General features: G+C 28.4%; 2 protein-coding genes across 3 annotated transcripts in view; one reads left to right on the top strand and one right to left on the bottom strand.

The window, feature by feature from the left end:
- LOC142223481 (uncharacterized) overlaps positions 1-17,009 on the top strand; it is a 525,017-nt gene that overhangs the window by 123,849 nt on the left and 384,159 nt on the right. The gene's annotated exons all lie outside the window — the stretch shown is intronic.
- The window catches only part of LOC142223482 (uncharacterized), a 146,205-nt gene that overhangs the window by 32,054 nt on the left and 97,142 nt on the right, over positions 1-17,009 (bottom strand). For both annotated transcript variants that reach the window (XM_075293367.1, XM_075293368.1), the window contains exon 10: positions 7,060-7,319. In XM_075293367.1, the coding sequence (XP_075149482.1) occupies positions 7,060-7,319 (260 nt within the window). The remainder of the gene's footprint in view (positions 1-7,059; positions 7,320-17,009) is intronic.

The raw sequence follows: 17,009 nt of genomic DNA, 5'->3' as shown, positions 1-17,009 counted from the left end.
TTCTATGACAATTAGCTTTAAATTTCATATAAAATTTTTTCTATGGACAAAATTTCTATGAAATTTTTCTCTAAGGGCAAAATTTCTGTGAAAATTGCCTTTAATACAAAATTTGTATAAAGTTTTCTCTAAATACAAAATGTCTATGAAATTTTCACTAAATACAAAATTCCTACAAAATATTTCTCTGCAGACAGAATTTCTATGAAATTTTCTCTAAATAAAAAATTTTTGTGAAATTTTCCCTAAAGACAAAATTTCTTAGAAATTTTTAGTAAATCTCAAAAAAAAATTCTCTAAAGACAAAATATCTATTAAATTTTCTTTAAAGACAATATGTCTCTGAAATTTTCTCTAAAGGCAAAATTTTTATGAAAATTTCTTAGAAATTTTTAGTAAATCTCAAAAAAATAATTCTCTAAAGACAAAATGTCTATTAAATTTTCTTTAAAGACAATATGTCTCTGAAATTTTCTCTAAAGGCAAAATTTCTATGATATTTGGTACAAATACCAAATTTCTATGAAGTTATCCCAAAACTCAAAATTACTATGAAATTTTCTCTAAAGACATGAAATGTTATCTAAATACAAAAAGTCTATGAATTTTTCCAATAGACAAAAATTTATGAAATTTTTCCCTAAAAATAAAATGTCTGCGCAATTTTCTCTAAAAAAAAATTTTGTGTAATTTTCGCTAAAAATAAAATTTCTGTGCAATTTTCTGTAAAAATAAAATTTCTGTGAAATTTTCTCTAATTACAAAATGTCCACAAAAATTTCTCTAAAGGCAAAATTTCTACGATATTTTGTACAAAAAAAATTGTATGATTTTTTTTCTATATACAAAATTTCTATAACATTTTCTCTTAAAAAAAATTCTATAAAAATTTCTTTAAAGAAAATGTTTCCATGATTATGAAATTTTATCTATACACAAAATTCCTATGAAATATTCCCCAAATATATCACTGAAATTTTGTCAACCCTGTGTACATGATTACATGTGTATGAATAGCAATAGAAATATAAATGAAGGACTTTAATATATATGGGAATATGTATATTTAAGTCTTAGGATACCATGTCATATGCAGACAGTTGGTCGCGTTATACCATTTTTGTATTGGGGGGAGGGGAGCTTTGGCAGTAGCGTTAAGCTGTTTAAGACTTAAGAAAGCAAAATGGTCTTCAGCGACTTGTGAAAATGACAATGAAGCTGTTCCCATTCATTAGATGACATTTATGGATTTACACATTTTTTTTCTCTTCCATTTTTTTGTATCCTTTTCTTGTTATGTCCGAACATTTATTTTCTCTGGAATGTCCTTTTGGGATTGTCTTTGGTCCATACACCACTTTAGTTTTAGCAGTGATAAAGTTTAAGTAATCAATATTTGTTAAGGCAATACGATTACTGGCTTCACTTGCTAGGCCTTTAAAATAAAATGGAGAAAAAATATTTTTTTTGACAATTAAAATTGTGTAAAAAATAAAAAACAAACGAAAATATTTCTCACCAAATACTTTTGGTAATTTTTATTGCTCGTATAACTTACAATTGCCGATGGCAAGGTATCATAAATTTATTCGTTCCAGAGGATCCGGAAGTCAACTAAGGGGATCGGTTTATATGGGGGCCATATAAGTCTATGAAATTTGCTCAAAAGACAAAATTTCTGTAAAATTTTCTCTATAGGCAAAATTTCTATGACAATTTTCTATTAAGACAAAATTTCTATGAAATTTTATATAAAGCCAAAATTTCTTAGAAATTTACTTTTGAGGCAAAATAGTTTTCAAATACAAGCCTCCTATGAATTTTTCCCTAAAGACAGAATTTTTATTTTTTTTTTCTACAGACAAAATTTAAATATTTTCTTTAAAGACAAAATTTCTATGAAATTTTCTCTAAAGGCAAAAATTTTTTTTAATGATATTTGGTACAAATACAAAATTTCTATGAAATTTTCTCTAAAAACAAAATTTCTATGAAAATTTTCTGCAAGAAAAAAGTCAAACTCAAAAATGAATATTTACTTTAATCAAAGTACGCCGTAGCGTATGAGAAATATTTATCTGTTTGGCAATTGATATAGAAATGGATTATAGCCCATATGAAAGTAATGATACGTATTTTCCTAGTTTCTTAACATTTTTCGGTGTGTGCAACTAAGGGGATCGGTTTATATGGGGGCCATATAATTCTATAAAATTTGTTCTAAAGACAAAATTTCTGTGAAAAAGACAAGTTCGGTGTAAAGACAACTTTTTTTTATAGTCTCTAAAGAAAAATTTCTTTTAAATTTTACCCAAAGGTAAAATTTCTATGATACAAATATGAAACCTTCCCTAAAGACAAAAATTATTTGATATTTGGTACAAATACAAAATTTCTATGAAATTTTCTCTGAAAACAAAATTTCTTTGAAATTTTTCTCTGAAAACAAAATTTCTTTGAAATTTTTCTCGAAAGACAAAATTTTCATAAAGTTTTCTGCAAGAAAAAAGACAAACACAAAAATTTCTTTGAAAATTTCTCTAGCGACTAACTTTTTATTAAATCTTTCCAGAGATATTTTTTTTTTGTGGACTTTTCTGTAATCAAAAATTTTCTGTGAAATTTTCTCGAAGGACAAAATTTTTGTCAAATGTTTTCCATAGAAACAATTTCTAGAAAAATTTCTCTAAATACAAATTGTTTTTAGGAAATTTTCTTTAAAGATAAAATTTCGTAGAAATTTTAACTAAATTTCGGCCCATTTTAAATTTTAACTAATTAAGGCCCATATGAAAGTAATGCTACATATTTTCCTATTTCTATAACATTTTGCGGTGTGTGCAACTAAGGGGATCGGTTTATATGGGGGTTATATAAATCTATAAAATTTTCTCTAAAGACAAAATTTCCGTGAAAAAGACAAGTTCGGTGTAAAGACAAGTTTTTTTTTTTTTTTTTTTTTTTTTTGTCTCTAAAGAAAAATTTCTATGAAATTTTACCCAAAGGCAAAATTTCTACGAAACAAATACAAAATTTCTATGAAATCTTCCCTAAAGGCAAAATTTATATGATATTTGGTACAAATACAAAATTTCTATGAAATTTTCTCTAAAAATATAATTTTTGTCGAAATGTTTATATAAAAACAAAATTTCTTTGAAATTTTTCTCGAAAGACAAAATTTTCATAAAGTTTTCTGCAAGAAAAAAGACAAACACAAAAAGTTTTTGAAATTTTCTCTAGCGACTAACTTTTTATTAAATCTTTCCAAAGAGAATTTTTTATGGAATTTTCTTTAATCAAAAATTTTCTGTGAAATTTTCTCGAAGGACAAAATTTTTGTCAAATGTTTTCCATAGAAACAATTTCTAGAAAAATTTCTCTAAATACAAATTGTTTTTAGGAAATTTTCTTTAAAGATAAAATTTCTTAGAAATTTTAACTAAATTTCGGCCCATTTTAAATTTTAACTAATTAAGGCCCATATGAAAGTAATGCTACATATTTTCCTATTTCTATAACATTTTGCGGTGTGTGCAACTAAGGGGATCGGTTTATATGGGGGTTATATAAATCTATAAAATTTTCTCTAAAGACAAAATTTCCGTGAAAAAGACAAGTTCGGTGTAAAGACAAGTTTTTTTTTTCTTTTTTTTTTTTTTTTGTCTCTAAAGAAAAATTTCTTTTAAATTTTACCCAAAGGCAAAATTTCTATGAAACAAATACAAAATCTATGAAATCTTCCCTAAAGACAAAAATTATATGATATTTGGTACAAATACAAAATTTATATGAAATTTTCTCTGAAAACATAATTTTTGTCGAAATTTTTATCTAAAAACAAAATTTCTTTGAAATTTTTCTCTAAAGACAATATTTTCATAAAGTTTTCTGCAAGAAAAAAGACAAACACAAAAATTTTTTGGAAATTTTCTCTAGCGACTAGCTTTTTATTAAATCTTTCCAAAGAGAATTTTTTATGAAATTTTCTTTAATCAAAAATTTTCTGTGAAATTTTCTCCAAGGACAAAATTTCTATGAAATTTTCTCTAAAAACAAAATTTCTTTGAAATTTTTCCCTAAAAACAAAATTTCTGTGAAATTTTTCTCTAAAGTCAAAATTTTCACAAAGTGTTCTACAAGAAAAAAGACAAACACAATTTTTTTTTTTTAAATTTTCTCTAGCGACCAACTTTTTATTAAATCTTTCCAGAGATAACTTTTTATGGAATTTTCTGTAATCAAAATTTTTCAGTGAAATTTTCTGAAAGAAGAAAATTTCTATCAAATGTTTTCTAAAGAAACAATTTCTAGAAAATTTTCTCAAAATACAAACTGTATTTAGGAAATTTTCTTTAAAGATAAAATTTCTTAGAAATTTTAACTAAATATCGACAAAAATTACTCTAAAGACAATTTTTCTATTTACTCTAAAGACAAAATTTCTATTAAATTTTCTCTATAGGCAAAATACCTATGACAATTTTCTCTAAAGACAAAATTTCTATGGCAATTTTCTCTAAAGAAAAAATTTCTATAAAATTTTATCTAAAATGAAAATTTTTAGAAATTTACTTTTAAGGCAAAATCGTTTTCAAATACAAGCTTCCTATGAATGTTTCCCTAAAGATAGAAACTGTTTTTAGGAAATTTTCTTTGAAGATAAAATTTTAACTAAATATCGACAAAAATTCCTTTAAAGACAAATTTTCTATGAAATTTACTCTAAAGACAAAATTTCTATTAAATTTTCTCCATAGGCAAAATATCTATGACAATTTTCTCTAAAGACAAAATTTCTATGAAATTTTATCTAAAGTGAAAATTTTTTTAGAAATTTACTTTTAAGGCAAAATCGTTTTCAAATACAAGCCTCCTATGAATTTTTCCCTAAAGACAGAAACTGTTTTTAGGAAATTTTCTTAACTAAATATCGACAAAAATTCCTTTAAAGACAAATTTTTTTATGAAATTTACTCTAAAGGCAAAATTTCTATTAAATTTTCTCTATAGGCAAAATTTCCATTAAATTTTCTCTATAGGCAAAATCTCTATGACAATTTTCTCTAAAGACAAAATTTCTATGATATTTTATCTAAAGCCAAAATTTCTTAGAAATTTACTTTTGAGGCAAAATAGTTTTCAAATACAAGCCTCCTATGAATTTTTCCCTAAAGACAGAAACTGTTTTTAGGAAATTTTCATTAAAGATTAAATTTCTTCGAAATTTTAACTAAATATCGACAAAAACTCCTTTAAAGACAAATTTTCTATGGAATTTACTCTAAAGACAAAATTAGTTTTAATTTTCTCTAAAGACAAAATTTATTAACTATTCCTCATTACTATTCCCATTCCTTTAAATGCCATAATTATTAATTAGGAAATTTACTTAAATCTTTAAAACCAAATTTTTGTACTCATTAGTCTCAAGACAAAATGATTGCATTTTAATTACGCTTAACCACAAGAAAGTCAAATTAAATAATTTATAAATGCATGGAGAAATCTTAAAAGCCACACCAACAAAATTTTGAGGTTGTTGCTTTTAGGCAAAATTTGTCTTACTGATTATAAATTATGCAAAACTATTGACATGAAATTTACATTTTGCTATATAGCTTATAAATTTCAATTTCATTAATTCTTTAAATCAATACACTTCATTAGATACAATAAAGAACAACAAAAATTATTGTAGCCTACTTTTAGGAGTTACATATTAACCATAATTTGTGGGTGAAATGTGTGTAAAAAGTGTGTTTTTTGTATTATTACAAAATTGAAACAAGAAAATCTAATATCAAAATTCTATTTATCAAATTCTAAGATACAATTTAAGAATTTTTATTTGGTGATTTTCTATTTGTATGCTCTAAGAATATAAAATCCAGTCATAAATTAAAAAAAAAAATATTACATATGGTCTAGTTTTCTAGACACGACCATTGGGTATAGTATACTTTTAGGCTGTTTATATTTCATATATCATAAAATCTATACAAAGAGTATATTCTTTTGCCTTTTATAAAGATATATTACATTTTCCTGAATTTCATATATGTGGCTTTTACAGTAAATTTGTGTTTATATATGGGCTTTTCAAATATTTCCCCTAACCAGAAATTTATTTGGAGTTTTTTTTTTTTATAAAATTTATCACATATGCTGCTCCTGAAGTTGAGCAAAAAAAATATATATTAAATGGTTTTTCTCTTATAACAGTCTTATACGTAGTTTACCCTCTAACTCCCTCCAGTTCAGTTTTGTTTTATGCGTTTCGAACATAAAAACTCAATTTCAAATCAATTATGATGGTCGTTTATTTCGTTTTTTTTTACACCACAAGAGGCTATAAAGAAAACTTACAGATTTGTAGGGCAAAGTTAAGAAAAAAAGATTATAAGTTTTTAAGTCTCTTAAGAGATTTGTGTATTGCGTTTTTTTTTTTTTGGTTAATGTTTTTTCTCTTCGTAAAAAAGGTCATCAGCTGGTTTGGTTGGTATACATAAAAAATGACAAATATGTTGAATAAATGATGTAAAAATTTTATGTTACTGCTACACTTTCATTTAATGTAGTTTTAGAAGTTTTGGTTGTGTATGTGTACCCCCTTCAAAAAATTAGAGGTAGAATTAAATCGTTGAGCCTAAGATCGGAGAGCCTAAGATGGTTTCTCAAAAATTCGGATAAGCAAAATCTATGTCTTAATTTTTATAGTTTGAAAGTCTTTAGGTTTTGAGTTTTTTTTTGTAGTATTTATTTTTCATTACTCTCGCACTATGTTACTTTACCACTCGCATATAATTAGATAGTCTTTTGTTCTCTTTTCTCTTTAACATTTTTGTTTGGCCAACATCTAAATTTATGAGTATTGAGATTTATTTGCTTTCATAGACCTCTAAATATAAATTTGTATACATTTGATATCACTTACTCTCGTACTAACACACACACACATAAAGCAACATACTCACTCTCCCTTCGGTATTATGAGAGTATATTCATAAGATACTCTACTCACATACATACCATATCTCCTGTTGTTGGCATACTTACCGTTTTAAATCTGGACTAGCTGTATATGGCGCCGAGACTTCCTTAATTTTCAACACTATTATGGCGGTAATAAAAATGCAAATCACATTCACCACCGTCAGTAGACAGGACACAATGCCATTGATCAGAAATTCCGTTGGCAAATAATCGGTATAGAGAAATGGATATTGTGATGTCTCATTTAGACGTTCGCCTTTGATATGGGGTATACGAGTCCCTGGATAAATAAGCCAAATACATGCTAATGCCCAAAAGAGACCCTATAAAAAAACACAAACACATACACACAGACAATTAGATGAATAGAAGAGAAGAGATAAACAAGTGAATATATTTTCTTTGAATATTTTTAGGGTTTAAAGAGAAACTAGGAACCACCAGTCATTCTGTGTTCAAATTTCGTATTGAGTTATTGGCTAATGTATTGTGACCACAGCTAAAAATTAATAAACAAAGTATGTTAGTGTGTATGTATCCTAGCTCTTCTTACGTTTTATAGGAAGTAGAGGGATATACACTGAAAAGACTTATTTTTATTTATTTTTTTTTTTTTTAATTCACAAAAAAAAAATTAAGGAAAATTTTTCCGATTATAGTCTTAATTGTAACAAGATCACCTACTTACTAATTATTTTCATTTAAATCTATTATTAAATTTATATTTATTAAATTGTTAGAATTAATCATTCAGTTTTTATGTGCACCTAGATAATTGATCATTAGTGTCGTCTTATTGGTTCATCACTAACAGTCTCTCTCGCTCTCTTTGAATTATAACTCAATTTTTCGAAATACTCAATTTGAAGATCACATTTATTTTGCAACAACAATATCACTCTTATTTGTATCACTACCATTAGGCTAAGCATAAACTCTTTTAAATAAGAAAACATTTGCGAAATATTATCATTCTGTTCTTGGCGTTTGGACAATAAGGCGGGGTTACGTTAACTTATAAAATAGAAACCTATAAATTATTACTACTTGGAAAGTAGAGCAGATTGGACGCATACGTCTGTCTTGCCCTCTTTCCCTATAACATTTCCCCATAGGCGAATTTGACGTTAACGTCTGTTCTGCTGGGGTATAGAAGTTAAAAGTACAACATTACAACAACAAGAGCTGAACAGGAATCTCATGCACTTCCTCTACATAATTGAGTTTTTAAAAAATATTCAATTAAACATTTAATTGATTCAACAAATTTAGTTATTGAGACAAAAATCAAACACACAAATTAATAGTATAAATTAATTTTTTAATTGGATGCATTAATTTTTTAATTGACTTTCAATTAATTTTTTAATTGATTTTATCATTTCTGTGATTGAAGACATTTCAATTAAAAATTAATTGGATCAATTAATTTTGTGATTGAAGACAAAAAATATTTTTGTATTTTTAAAAACTTAATTAAAATAATTTAAAATATAAATTACTTAAAAATGTAATTGATTAATTACAAAAAAATTGAAATTGACATTTTTAAATAAAGCAAAAATACACGGAACAAAATATTTTTGATTGTATTTTTATTATTTAATAGTATTTGATTTAATCACAGAAATGATATATTCAAATTTAATTTAAATAATTAATTAATTTATGTGAGGTTAGTATTAAAAAATTAAACAAAGAAATTAGTTCTTACTTTTTTCACATTAAATTAATATTTAAATTAAAAAGTATTTATCATATTAAATTTAAAAATTTTAAATAAACAAGTACGGAAAGTCTAAAGTCGGGCGGGGCCGACTATATTATACCCTACACCACTTTGTAGATCTAAATTTTCGATACAATATCACATCCGTCAAATTTGTTGGGGGCTATATATAAAGGTTTGTGCCAAATACATACATTTAAATATCACTCGATTTGGACAGAATTTGATAGACTTTTACAAAATCTATAGACTCAAAATTTAAGTTGGCTAATGCACTAGGGTGGAACACAATTTTACTAAAAAAATATGGGAAACATTTAAATCTGAAGAAATTTTAAGTAAACTTCGCAAAAGTTTATTTATGATTTATCGCTCGATATATATGTATTAGAAGTTTAGGAAAATTAGAGTCATTTTTACAACTTTTCGACTAAGCAGTGCCGATTTAAGAAGGAAAATGTTGGTATTTTGACCATTTTTGTCGAAATCAGAAAAACATATATATGGGAGCTATATCTAAATCTGAACCGATGTCATCCAAATTTGGTACGAATAGCTACAATGCTAATTCTACTCCCTGTGCAAAATTTCAACTAAAACGGAGTTAAAAATTGGCCTCTGTGGTCATATGAGTGTAAATCGGGCGAAATCTATATGGGGGATATATCTAAATCTGAACCGATTTCAACCAAATTTGGCACGCATAGCTACAATGCTAATTCTACTCCCTGTGCAAAATTTCAACGAATTCGGAGCAAAAAGTTGGCGTCTGTGGTCATTTGAGTGTAAATCGGGCGAAAGCTATATATGGGAGCTATATCTAAATCTGAACCGATTTCAACCGAATTTGACACGCATAGCTATAATGCTAATTCTACTCCCTGTGCAAAATTTCAACTAAATCGGAGCAAAAAATTGGCCTCTGTGGGCAAATGAGTGTAAATCGGGCGAAAGCTATATATGGGAGCTATATCTAAATCTGAACCGATTTGGCTGATATTTTGCAGGTTTTTCGAGACTGTTAAAATATTCGAATGTACGGAATTTGAGGAAGATCGGTTGATATACACGCCAATTATGACCAGATCGGTGAAAAATATATATGGCAGCTATATCTAAATCTGAACCGATCAATAGGGATCGTCTCTGAGCCGAAACAGGACCCTATACCAAATTTTAGGACAATCAGACTAAAACTGCGAGCTGTACTTTGCACACAAAAATACATCAACAGACAGACGGACATCGCTAAATCGACTCAGAATTTAATTCTAAGACGATCGGTATACTAAACGATGGGTCTCAGACTTTTCCTTCTTGGCGTTACATACAAATGCACAAACTTATTATACCCTGTACCACAGTAGTGGTGAAGGGTATAAAAATGATATTAAATAATTTAATTTAAATAATTAATTAATTTATGTTTGGTTGGTATTAAAAAATTAAACACAGAAATTAAATTAAAATGTATTTATCGTATTAAAATTAAAAAAATAAATAAAATATTTTTTTATATTAATAATTAAAGTTTTAATTAAAACAAATATATAGCTGAAATTTTCTCTCTGTAATTTTATTAGAAATAAAGGATCATGGTCATGAGAATATAAACGGAAAAAAATAATGATAAAACAAGTATATACGGCCGTAAGCTCAGCCAGGCCGAAGCTTATGTACCCTCCACCATGGATTGCGTAGAAACTTCTTCTAAACACTGCTATCCACAATCGAATTACTTAAGTTGCGGTAACGCTTGCCGATGGCAAGGTATCTTAAAACCTCCTAACACCGTCTTCTAAATTGTATGTAAGTCCATACGTGGTATATATTACATCAAAAAAGATCGATTAACTACGTATATAATTTAGTTTGACAAAATGTTATTTTTTTTAGTTTGACAAACATAAACATTTAACAAAATTTTCTATAAAAATAAAATTTTGACAAAATTTTCTATAGATATAAAAATTTGACAAATTTTTCTATAGAAATAAAATTTTGACAAAATTTTCTATAGAAATAAAATTTTAACAAAATTTTCTATAGAAATAAAATTTTAACAAAATTTTATATAGAAATCAAATTTTGACAAAATTTTCTATAGAAATACAATTTTAACAAAATTTTCTATAGAAATAAAATTTTAACAGAATTTCCTATAGAAATAAATGAAATTTTGACAAAATTTTCTATAGAAATAAAATTTTGACAAAATTTTCTTTGGAAATAAAATTTTAACAAAATTTTCTATAGAAATAAAATTTTAACAAAATTTTCTATAGAAATAAAATTTTAACAAAATTTTCTATAGAAATAAAATTTTGACAACATTTTCTATGGAAATAAAATTGTAACAAAATTTTCTATAGAAATAAAATTTTGACAAAATTTCCTATAGAAATAAAATTTTGACAAAATTTTCTATAGAAATAAAATTTTAACAAAATTCTATAGAACTAAAATTTTAACAACATTTTCTATAGAAATAAAATTTTGGTAGATTATTTTTGGCTCTAGTGGCAACCATGAGTATGAACCGATATAGATCAATTTTTGTGTGATTGGAGATCGGCTATATATAACTATAGATCGATATGGACCAATTTTTGCATCGTTGTTAGAGACCATATACCTACACCATGTACCAAATTACAGCCGGATCGGATGAAATTTGCTTCTCTTAGAGGCTCCGCAAGCCAAATCGGGGGATCGGTCTATATGGGGGCTATATATAATTATGGATCGATGTGAACCAATTTTTGTAAGGTTGTTAGAGACCATATACTTACACCATGTACCAAATTTCAGCCGGATCGGATTAAATTTGCTTCTCTTAGAGGCTCCGCAAGCCAAATCTGGGGATCGGTTTATATGGGGACTATATACATTTATGGATCAATGTGGACCAATTTTTGCACGGTTGTTAGAGGCCATATACTAACACCACGTTCCACATTTGAACCGGATCGGATGAATTTTGCTCTTCCAAGAGGCTCCGGAAGTCAAATCTGGAGAACGGTTTATATTGGGGGCTATATATAATTATGGGCCGATATGGACCAATTCAGTCACGGTTGTTAAAGATCATATACTAATACCATGTTCCAAATTACTACCTCACTGATTGAAATTTGTTTTTCTTTGAGGCTGCGCAAGCCAAATCTGGGGATCGGTTTATATGGCGGCGATATATAATTATGGATCGATGTGGACCAATTTTTGCACGGTTGTTAGAGACCATATACTAACACCATGTACCAAATTTCAGCCGGATCGGATGAAATTTGCTTCTCTTAGAGGCTTCACAAGCCAAATCGGGGGATCGGTTTATATGGGGGTTATACGTAAAAGTGGACCGATATGGCCCATTTGCAATACCATCCGACCTACATCAATAACAACTACTTGTGCCACGTTTCAAGTCGATAGCTTGTTTCGTTCGGAAGTTAGCTTGATTTCAACAGATGGATGGACGGACGGACATGCTCAGATCGACTCAGAATTTTACCACGACCCTGAATATATATACTTTATGGGGTCTTAGAACAATATTTCGATGATTTACAAACAGAATGACAAAGTTAATATACCCCAATCCTATGGTGGAGGGTATAAAAATACACCGAACAATATATTTTTTATATATTTATTATACCCACCACCATAGAATGGTGACGGGGGTATAATAAGTTTGTTATTCCGTTTGTAACACATTGAAATATCGATTTCTGACTATATAAGGTATATATATTCTTGATCAGGGAGAAATTCTAAGACGATATAACGATGTCCGTCTGTCTGTCTGTCTGTTGTAATCACGCTACAGTCTTCAATAATGAAGCAATCGTGCTGAAATTTTGCACAAACTCGTCTTTTGTCTGCAGGCAGGTCAAGTTCGCAGATGGGCTATATCGGTCCAGGTTTTGATATAGTCCCCATATAAACCGACCTCCCGATTTGGGGTCTTGGGCTTATAGAAATCGTAGTTTTTATCCAATTTGCCTGAAATTTGAAATCTAGAGGTATTTTATGACCATAAAGAGGTGTGCCAAAAAATGGTGAGTATCGGTCCATGTTTTGGTATAGACCCATATAGACCGATCTCTCGATTTTACTTCTTGGGCTTATAGAAACCGCAGTTTTTATTCAATTTACCTGAAATTGGAAATCTAGAGGTATTGTTGGACCACAAATACGTGTGCCAAAAATTGTGAGTATCGGTCCATGTTTTGGTATGGTCCCCATATAAAACGACCTCCCGATTTGGGGTCTTGGGCTTATAGAAACCGTAGTTTTTATCCTATTTGCCTGAAATTGGAAATCTAGAGGTATTGTGAGACCATAAAGAGGTGTGGAATATGGTCCGTATCGGTCCATGTTTTGGTATAGCCCCCATATAGACCGATCTCACGATTTTGCTTCTTGGGCTTCTAGAAACTGTATTTACTATCCAATTTGTCTGAAATTGGAAATCTAGAGGTATTTTAGGACCATAAAGAGGTGTGTCGAAAATGGTGAGTATCGGTCCATATTTTGGTATAGCCCCCATATAGGCCGATTTCCCCATTTTACTTCTTGGGCTTCTAGAATCCGAAGTTTTTATCCTATTTGCCTGAAATTGGAAATCTAAAGGTATTTTCGGGTCATAAAGAGGTGTGCCGAAAACGGTGAGTATCGGTCCATATTTTAGTATAGCCCCTATAAGAACGATCTCCCGATTTAACACCTTGGATTTCTAGAAATCGTAGTTTTTATCTGATTTCATGAAATTGTAAATATTCTGGTATTTTAGGCTCACAAAAACGTGTATCGGATTAAGTTTTTATCGGTCCATTTGGTAATGCCTCCATATAGATCGACTTCTCTTCTTGAGGGTGTAGAAGGCGCACTGATCATGAAAATTGCTTGAAACTCAATGTAAAATTTCCAGATTTTACTTCTATAGATTTAAGATTTCAAATCAAGACGTTATTTTCTAATTTTCTTGCACACTTACAAGAGATGTTGATGATTCCTCTAATACTCAAACAAAAATGGTTCTTATAAATCCAGAATCTGATCTAGTCTTCATAGGTGAAATCTTTTAATTTATCTTCGGGATGTGTCCTCAAGTCCTCAAGCCCTCCTGAAATTTCAAAGGAAACCCTAATATTTGGTTCATGGTGGTGGGTATTTAAGATTCGGCCCTCCCGAACTTACTGCTGTATATACTTGTTATAATTTAATTTAATCGCAGAAATTACTGTTATGGCAATGTCGATTAAAAAATGTCTTAATATAATTAAAAAATTAAATTTACTTAATTACTTTATGAGTGAGTTTGGTATTAAAAATTAAACAAAGAAGTTAGTTTTGACCTTTATTCACATTCAATTTATAAGTAAATTTATTCTTTTTAATATTTATTATATTAAATTGAAAAAATTACATGAAACTGCTTTATATTAATAAATAAAATATATAGCTGGAATTTTCTTTCTGTAATTTTATTGGAAATAAAGGATCATAGTCATGGGAATATAAAACAAAATAAAAATAATAAAATAAAACAAATAGAAACATAGAAGAATACACCGAACAATATATTTTTTATATTTTTATTTTTTAATAGAATTTGATTTAAATACAGAAATGACTGATATTCCTAGGTCTTTTAAAAATGCATTAATTAAATTAATTAAGTTATGAGACTTTGGTTTAAAAATTAAACAAATAATTTTTTACATATTTCAAATTCAATTAATATTGAAATTTGTTTATTATGTTATTGTTTTTTAATTAAACTGTTTTATCTAATTAATTTAAAATTAAATTAAAATAAATTTATAGCTCAAATTCTCTCTCTGTAATTTTAGTGGAAATAAATGATCATAGTCATGGGAATATAAATGAAAATAAAAATAAAAAATAAAATAAAAAATACACCGAACAATATATTTATTTGGTTATATTTTTATATTTTAATAGAATTTAATTTAAACAGGTAAAGGATTAATTAATACAATTATATATTTAATTTACTTAATTAAGTTATATGATTTTGGCGTAAAAAAATTAAACAAAAAAATAAAATTTGACTTTTTTCAAATTTTTATTAATATTTAAATTTAAGAAGAATGTATTTATTATATTAAATTTTAAAAATTAAATTAAATAAAATAGTTTTATATATTAATAATTAGAATTTTAATAGTTAGCTGAATATTTCTCTCTGTAATTTTATTGGATCATGGTCATGGGAATATATTAAAAAAATCTAATATTTTTATCTCTTTCTCATGGTCCTTTTTTCCCCATGGAAATGAAACACAAATCGTGCTGATGTACTTTGTTAACATAAATTTTGTATGCTCCCTAAAAACGCTAAATTTTTTTCAAATAAAATATGTCCCTACTTCAGTGTAGCATTCCCTTTGGAATTATGCGGATATGTTAACTTGTATATTGAATCATTGAGAAGTTTTTTTTTTTGTATTTGAATTTGCTAGTCTAGATAAAAGCTCTGATTTTTTATGCTATCATCCAACCATTGGCTTTTAATTTCCTTTTTCCTACATTTATGTTTTTTTGCTGTAGCAAAATTTTTCTATTCTATTAATAACAAAAACTGATTATCTATTCATAGCCAAATTTATGTTGTTTTGTTTTTTTATTAGCCAATATAAATATTGCAATAAAAGAATATGGTAAAATTTTTGCAAAGAGGAAATTGAATCTGGTAGATGGGGGATTAAACTTGCATATGAAATTCATGCAAATTTCTATGGGAATGTTAGACTGAAATGGGATCATTTATTATTTTCAGAAAAAAAAAATAATAATAAAAACAAAATAGCCTTAATATTAATGAAACTATTTATTTGTGCAGGAGGGGAAAATAAATGTGAAGTGAAAAATACTAAGAAGGAAAAATATAAATTCGGACAAAGCCCATATTATTTCAGACAATTGAATTGATTTAATTGGTATTTTTGAAAGGTAAATTACTTTTTTAATTACCAAAATCCATCTCAGGAATTATACATCACAATGTAAGTAGTTGAATTATACAATAATATGTATTTATTATACCCTCCACAATAGGATGGGGGGGGTATATTAACTTTGTCATTCCGTTTGTAACACATCGAAATATTGCTCTAAGACCCCATAAAGTTTATATATTCTGGGTCGTTGTGAAATTCTGTGTCGATCTGAGCTTGTCCGTCCGTCCGTCCGTCCGTCTGTTGAAATCACGCTAACTTCCGAACGAAATAAGCTATCGACTTGAAACTTTGCACAAGTAGTTGTTATTAATGTAGGTTGGATGGTATTGCAAATGGGCCATATCGATCTACTTTTACGTATAGCCCCCATATAAACGGACCCCCAAATTTGGCTTGCAGACCCTCTAAGAGAAGCAAATTTCATCCGATCCGGCTTAAATTTGGTACATGGTGTTAGTATATGGTCTCCAACAACCATGCAAAAATTGTTCCACATCGGTCACTTTTACGTATAGCCCCCATAAAAACGGACCCCCAAATTTATCTTGCGAATCCTTTAAGAGAAGCAAATTTCATCCGATCCGGCTGAAATTTGGTACATGGTGTTAGTATATGGTCTCTAACAACCGTGCAAAAATTGGTCCACATCGGTCCATAGTTATATATAGCCCCCATATAAACCGATCCCCCGTTTTGGCTTGAGGAGCCTCTAAGAGAAGCAAATTTCATTAGATCCGGCTGAAATTTGGTACATGGTGTTAATATATGGTCTCTAATGACCATGCAAAAATTGGTCTACATCGGTCCATAATTATATATAGCCCCCATATAAACCGATCAACAGATTTGACCTCCGGAGCCTCTTGGAAGACCCAAATTCATCTGATTCAGTTGAAATTTGGTACGTGGTGTTAATATATGGCCTCAAACACTCATGCAAAAATTGGTCGAAATCGTTCCATAATTATATATAGCCCCCATATAAACCGATCCCCATATTTGACCTTCGGAGAAGCAAAATTCATCCGATCTGGTTGAAATTTGATACGTGATGGTAGTATATGATATTTAACAGCCATGTCAAAAGTGGTCTATATCAGTCCATAACCATATATAGCCCCCATATAAACCGATACCGAGATTTGGTTTTGGAGCCTCTTGGAGGAGCAAATTTCATACGAGTCAGTTGAAATTTGGTACATTGTGCTAGTATATGGCCGTTAACAACGATGCCTAACTAGGTCCATATCGGTCTATAGTTATATATAGCCATCAGATAAATCGATCCCCAATCA

The sequence above is a fragment of the Haematobia irritans genome, chromosome 2, assembly GCF_050003625.1.
Source record: "Haematobia irritans isolate KBUSLIRL chromosome 2, ASM5000362v1, whole genome shotgun sequence".
Lineage (NCBI taxonomy): Eukaryota > Metazoa > Arthropoda > Insecta > Diptera > Muscidae > Haematobia > Haematobia irritans.
The sequence above is the reverse complement of the archived record's forward strand: the minus strand, read 5'-3'. Positions and strand labels throughout refer to the sequence as shown.